Here is a 6,500-nt window from a genome sequence, read left to right on the forward strand (position 1 = left end):
ACACGAAGCACTTCAATTTAATATCACTGACAATGAGTTTAATAAAACTATGATAGGGCTACTGACCACTAGTACAATATAGTTATTCCCCTAAAGCTCTAATCTTTTTCTCTTGGTTTAAAATTTCTCAGGCAAATTCTTCTCTAGACTAGGTCCGTCAACTAGATGCTCGCAACAACACCAAGGTTTAAAAATCTAGTCTAAGGTAGAATTTCCTAATCAAATCCTAATATTAAACCTATTAAATTAATTAAAATACTGGTGAATCAGCAGGTAAAGTACAAGAATTTAGTATAGTATTCCAATAATTGTTGTTATTGTTGTCGTCCTCAAGATTGTCTTGGCAGCTTCCAACAATATTTTCCAAGTGCGTAAACCCTTGAATCAAACCTGATGAAGATTGGTGTAGTATGCTCATATTATAAGTTGATGAATCATTAGAATATGAAATATCGTTAATCTGGCTGAGTAATTCGTTGTTTGGTTTGTCGAAGCATTTCCACTCTGTTTGAACTTCTTCCTTTGTGTTTTCCATGAATATGCTTTCTCCAACCAAACACGAATTCACGTCCACTAATCCAGGAATATTATTATTTGGTACCATGAATAAGTTGTTGTTCGATAAGTTTGACGTGGATGTTGGAGAATCGAAGAAAGGATCAAAAACTGATGAAGTCATGTCTTTGGTTTTTGGCTTTGTTATCCAATTAGTCCCTTGCCATGCTTTTAGTACGTCAAGACAAGGTGGTATTTTTGTTTGAAGGGGCAAAATGTTTCTTTGTAGGTTGCCATGAGATATTGGTTTAGTAGCCAAATTAGGACCAAATTGGTTGGAAATTATTTGTTTCTTGGATTCACGAACAAGTCTAGCTTCAGCTTCAAGACGAGCATTTTCCCATTGAGCCATGTGACTTAGGTTAGCAGCATCCTTTCCAAAAATGTTGGTTTTTGGTTTATGAGTAGTTGGATCGATGCCCATCTTGGTTAATCTCTTCTTCAAGTGTGTATTCCAGTAGTTCTTTATCTCATTGTCTGTCCTATTCGGCAAGTGAGCTGCTATAGCTGACCACCTATATGATAATATATAGTATTATCAGCTTAATTTTGGCAAAGATTTAATATTTATACACTATCACATAAAAGATAATTTCAGGTAACTGTGCACCCCTTTAAATAATCTTATGTGTCGCCATTTGATATTTCGAAAGTCAAACATATTAATTCTGACCGTGAATTCATAGATAGAATTGTAGAGTATTTTGAGATAAAATTTGCATATTTAAAAGTTACATAAAAAGTACTATATGTCAAAATAATTAACAATCCAATATATTAAAAAGGCAATTGTGATTAAGGAAATCTAAACGTTACTATACATAAATTGAGACTGAGGGGTGGCATTTAACTCCACACTTTATTCTATGAATAGTGTAGATTGAGGGTCAAGGTAGGAAGGAATACATAAAAACTCTGAAAGAAAACTTGTCAATATTGTAACAATGTTAGACCATTTACGTAATGTTGAATTGCAGCAGTACATGCCGTACGTGTAACACTGTTTTTTTTTCTATCTTGGAAAGAAGAAGAATTATCTTTCCTTTCCTATTCAGCATTCAGTGGTTCTGCATGTCATATTCAGTGACTAGTTATTATATATATATTATTACCTGTTTCCAAGAAGGGCATGGAGTTGAATGATGGTCTGTTCTTCTTCCAAACTGAACTTTCCTCTCTTGATATCTGGTCTTAGATAATTTATCCATCTTAATCTGCAGCTCTTTCCACACCTCTTTAGTCCTATAAAAAAAAATCATTCCCATGAAAACAATTCATCAATGCATGCTTAACGATAACAAAGTTCTACGAGTTTAACGTTTTGCATTATCAAAATAACTACACTTAATCAAATAAGACAAGTTACCAGCTTTAGCAGGCAAAGCACGCCAGCTGCCACAGCCATATTTTTCAATGAAAGCCATGAGTTTTTGGTCTTCTTCAGGAGTCCATGGCCCTTTCTTCAATCCAACTTTATCACAACAAGGTGACCTTCCCATTTGCCTTAAAGAAAGAAAGAAAGAAAGAACAGAGAGAACAATTGTTATATGATTATTTTTGTATTTGAATTTTCACGTGTAGTTTTGAAAGTAGAAAAGCCAAGTGCGATTATAAATACACAACCAGGAAGTAAATGCTAGCAGACAGTATGAAATAGATTTATGATAAAATATTAAGTTCCTAGCTAATGGAATAACTGCATTAGGTTCAACCCCAACTCCCTAACTTAGTATCTTTATTCCCTTTATATTAGATGAGACTTATTATTATGTAATTAAAAAAGAAAAGAAGAAAAGAGATTTCAACTTGTCTATCCAGACTGGCGTATAATTAAATAAGATAACTATTCAGTATTACTACTTACCAGTACAGTAGTGCGAAATTTATAGGATGCATGAAAGAAATAGGGTTGGGTTAACCCAAAGAAAATAAAACAAAATAACATAAAAGAAGAAGAGACAACCACTGCCGAAGGATGTGTCACTTAAAACATAAACAAAAGTTGTCTCGATTATGTAGGATTTTCCTCTCTTTCTAATGTTGTTTTTCTTCTCCTTAAAACATAAGATGCATATGTAAGAGACTCTCTTTTCTGCTTTTCAATGTAAGAAGATTTTAACTAATTTTTTCTTCAGCAATTGAATGTACGATTTGAGTGTGAACATTTTTTTCAATAGTAAATTTCTGTTAAGGACGACAAAAGTACCTTCCCATAAGTAATTGATTTGGAAAGTTTTTAATTTATTTATTTTGGTAAATAAATATTATAAGTAAAAGATTACTGCATTAATAACTTAATTAGTTTAATTAGGAGAAGGTTGCACGTAACCATCCCATATTCTGTGTTTAACCTCAGTTTCCCCCGTCAAGTTAAGTTACCTAAACAATAGGTAATTATTCATAATACGTCTAATATGATAACTTGGAATATGGATTTAACTTATACTTCTATATTCTAACAACTTAAAGATTATTTGCATTTATCAGTGTAATTTAATCTATTATAATACATTACCTGGTGTACGTATTCAAGTACTAACTCCTTTTATGATTATATAGATAGTTGCATGTAGTTATCACCTGATAATGGAATTAGGTTCTTTCATATTGTCACTACACATATAAATGTTAAAGTATTAAACTATTGAAAAAATTTGTACATAATCTACTGTAACAAATTAGAATACACTAGTAATGTAAAGACTTTTATACTTTCAGTTTATATATATAATTAAATTATCCACTTAGTTACTTTCCAAATTTTAGCGTTCTAACACTTTTGCGAGACCTCCATACATTTTATTATATGTCAATGCAAAAAAAGAAAACAAAGCGAGAGATGTATAGTATAACAAAGAGAAATTTTCATAAGGCACTATTTTTTAGTGGTAATTAGCTATCTATAGATATCATTTGCTATATTACGGATTGTAGATACATTTTCTATTGTTATAAGATGTATTAGATATATTTAAGCTACTGTATTCATGAATACAATAGCAAAAATAGGCGTGAATCAGGGAAGTCCAGCTAATCAGTTGTTGTATTCGACTGTAATTCATGGCGTGAAACATGGGATTACAGCTGGACAGATTAGTGTAGTCGACTGTATTCACGGCGTGAAACAGGGGATTACACTGTTTTTAAATGGAAAGTGAATCAATTAACATAATAGACTCCTAATATAACTCAACAAACTCAATTTTAATGCACAAATTTTGTATTTCCAGTTATAAAAAAATTTCTCAACCGAAAAACACCCCAAAAACATAGCAATCTTCAGAGAAATTATATAATACATCTGAATACATAAATTATACTAATTAAAAAATATATGAATACATTCATGCAATACAACGAGACAGTGAATACAATGAAATACAACGAGATACATTGATATACAATGAAAAAAAAGATAATGAATACAATGAAATACATGGAAATACAGCGAGATACATTAAAATATATTAACAAAAAATTCAAGTTGCTCAGCCCTAAACTCCGTCGTTTTTGTTCAAGAACAAATCCTAATTTTCGGCGAATCCGTCGTCGAGCAATGGTGGGAGAATAAAGACTCTGTTAAAGAGATGTAAAAAATTCCTTAAAGAGAAATAAAGAGAGAGCATTACAATTCATCTCTTCGGTTTATAACAAACAGAAAAACATAAATCAGTAACTTTACCAACACAGCCGGCGAATCATGAGAGTGGCAGTGCCACGTTATGGACTTCCATTCTTGAAACCTCTCTACAAATTCCCCTTCTCCTCTTCTACCTTTTCTCCTAATAAAAAGCAACGTCCGATGGGATTGGAGAAATTGGGATCGGAGAGAATGTAGGTGATGTGGGTGAGAGGAATTTTGAGATTGATGAGCATCGTGTTTTCAGGGGATGGGAGAAGAGAATGACATGTATCAAACTAGAGAGAGAAAGAAATTAGTGTAACTGAATAGCGTATTTAGTGGCTTTGGGGTAGGAGGTAATCAAAATTAAATATTTTGCTATAAACATTAAAAGGTATCTATAGAATATAATTTTTTTAAATGATATTTATTTAAAATAAATAAGGTGTTAACCTTTGCTACATGAGGTAAAAATTCCTATAACAAATTCTCACACCCCTATATTCATTGAAGAATAAGAAGGAACATTATCTAATTAACTTTAACCCAACCCACTAACATGATTTTGTTCCACGAGGCAGAAAAATTGTTCACGGAAAGGATGATATGATTGTTGTAACCAATGTCACTAAATAAATTTTTTGTGCTGCAACATCACTCAACTTTACCTAAATATTACAAAAGCCATTAAACTATTTTTTATAATAAAAAAATTATTCAACTTTGTCTACGTATTACAAAAAGTCATTATAAGTAACAGAGGTAGCATTTTCTGTGATATTTAGCCAAAGTTATACAAGAAAATTGTTAAATGTCTTTCTGTGATACTTAGGCAAAATAAGTCATTCTTTAGTTACAAAAAATTGCTGTGATGACTTTGAATGATAGTACATGATTTTGTTTCATGAGGAAGATATAGAAAAAATTGTTCAAGGAAAGGATGAAATGATTGTTTTTGTATGTTAATTTACATTTTAGTAAAGTACTCCACCACCATTTATATAACCAAGTGGCAAATGGAAAACCACTTCCTTTTTTGCTGAAACTTTACAGTATATAATATTCTCTGAACATGAAGAAATATTGATTCAGAAAATCTGAGGGGGTAACTGTTCAGTAAGAGCATTGCAATAGATCATGCTGATCTTAACATTGCAGGTAAGGCGGAACTAGGATGACGGAAGGGGATTATTTGAATTCCATTTGCTGGAAATTTAAACTGTGTATATAGGATTAATAATTATATATATACTTTGCTTTAATAATTCTTCATATATTTAGTTTTTTTTACTTTTTGAATCCACTTTATTAGGGGCGGACATATGTTGGATGAAGCGGCGTCACGCGACAAATCTTTGTCAGTAAGACTATTACTCGTTTAGACATGTCCTAATTAATGTTATTTATTTTATAATCTTACATAAATATCGATCGCTTATAAAAAATCTTGCGTACCCTATATGTAAATCATGCCTCCGTCACTAGTTGCAATGTGGGTACTTATAAGTACCATGAATGGTGTGGGACTCTAACGCCAATCGTGAGCGGACATTTTCTTTGCTTTAATAATTAAGGTAAACAGAGACAGTCCATATATACAGCTATAATACTACATTAAATTCCACCGCAACGTCATCTCCCTTTGCATTTGTTGCCGGTATAAGGAAAAAGAAGGTCATCCTCATTTTTTATATATATAGCCATGGTATGTGTCATTTCAGAATAAGTTGTTAAATTATGGAATATGTAAATTAAGACCATTAAAGAGATCATTTGTAGAAGTCTTGGACTTCGGAACTTTTTTCATTAAGATTTAAGTTGAATGCTTAAATTCTTTGACATAGTATTTTTTTTTTTCCTTTTTTGTTTTGGTAAAAGAATGAGTTTAATATATATTAATAGAAAACTAAGAGTTTAATACATATATGTCAATTACACTCCGTTTTAAAAAAAAAAAAAACATATACATATATTTCTCCTTAATTTCGACTCTCTCTCTCTGATTGATGCGTATGTTCTCTTATTTTAAACAGAAATAATTTTCAAACATAAATGTGAATTGTAAATACAGATATTCTCCTAGTATCACGAACTTATTCTCAAAAGGTTAGTGAACTACAAATTGCAAATACATAGGTGATAACTTTAAATATAATTGTTCAATAATACTTGATAGCCTTTTTGCAGTTAAGAAAACGTTTTGTATAAGTGAAAATTATCACCTATGCAAAAGTAACACACATTATCTGTTCGAGTTCATTAGAACTTTTCTAATGCATGACTGGCGAAAAAAGGAGATCGCTTCTAAATTAACTGCTCCTTT

The 6,500-nt window shown here is 31.4% G+C and overlaps 1 protein-coding gene across 1 annotated transcript; it reads right to left on the reverse strand.

Moving 5' to 3' along the window:
* Nucleotides 1-250: 250 nt before the first annotated feature.
* Nucleotides 251-2,054, reverse strand: LOC109242309 (transcription factor MYB39-like). Its single transcript, XM_019409180.1, has 3 exons — nucleotides 1,922-2,054; nucleotides 1,668-1,797; nucleotides 251-1,070 (listed from the first exon to the last, which is right to left on the reverse strand). The coding sequence occupies exons 1-3, from the start codon at nucleotides 2,052-2,054 to the stop codon at nucleotides 251-253; spliced, it is 1,083 nt and encodes a 360-aa protein (XP_019264725.1).
* Nucleotides 2,055-6,500: the final 4,446 nt, after the last annotated feature.

The sequence above is a fragment of the Nicotiana attenuata genome, unplaced genomic scaffold (assembly GCF_001879085.1).
Source record: "Nicotiana attenuata strain UT unplaced genomic scaffold, NIATTr2, whole genome shotgun sequence".
Lineage (NCBI taxonomy): Eukaryota > Viridiplantae > Streptophyta > Magnoliopsida > Solanales > Solanaceae > Nicotiana > Nicotiana attenuata.

Coding starts and splice junctions, on each gene's coding strand:
- LOC109242309 (XM_019409180.1), bottom strand. CDS start 2,054: ATGGGAAGGTCACCTTGTTGTGATAAAGTTGGATTGAAGAAAGGGCCA. Junction 1,798..1,921: donor TGCTTTGCCTGCTAAAGCTG/GTAACTTGTCTT, acceptor TTTTTTTTATAG/GACTAAAGAGGTGTGGAAAG. Junction 1,071..1,667: donor CATGCCCTTCTTGGAAACAG/GTAATAATATAT, acceptor ATTATCATATAG/GTGGTCAGCTATAGCAGCTC.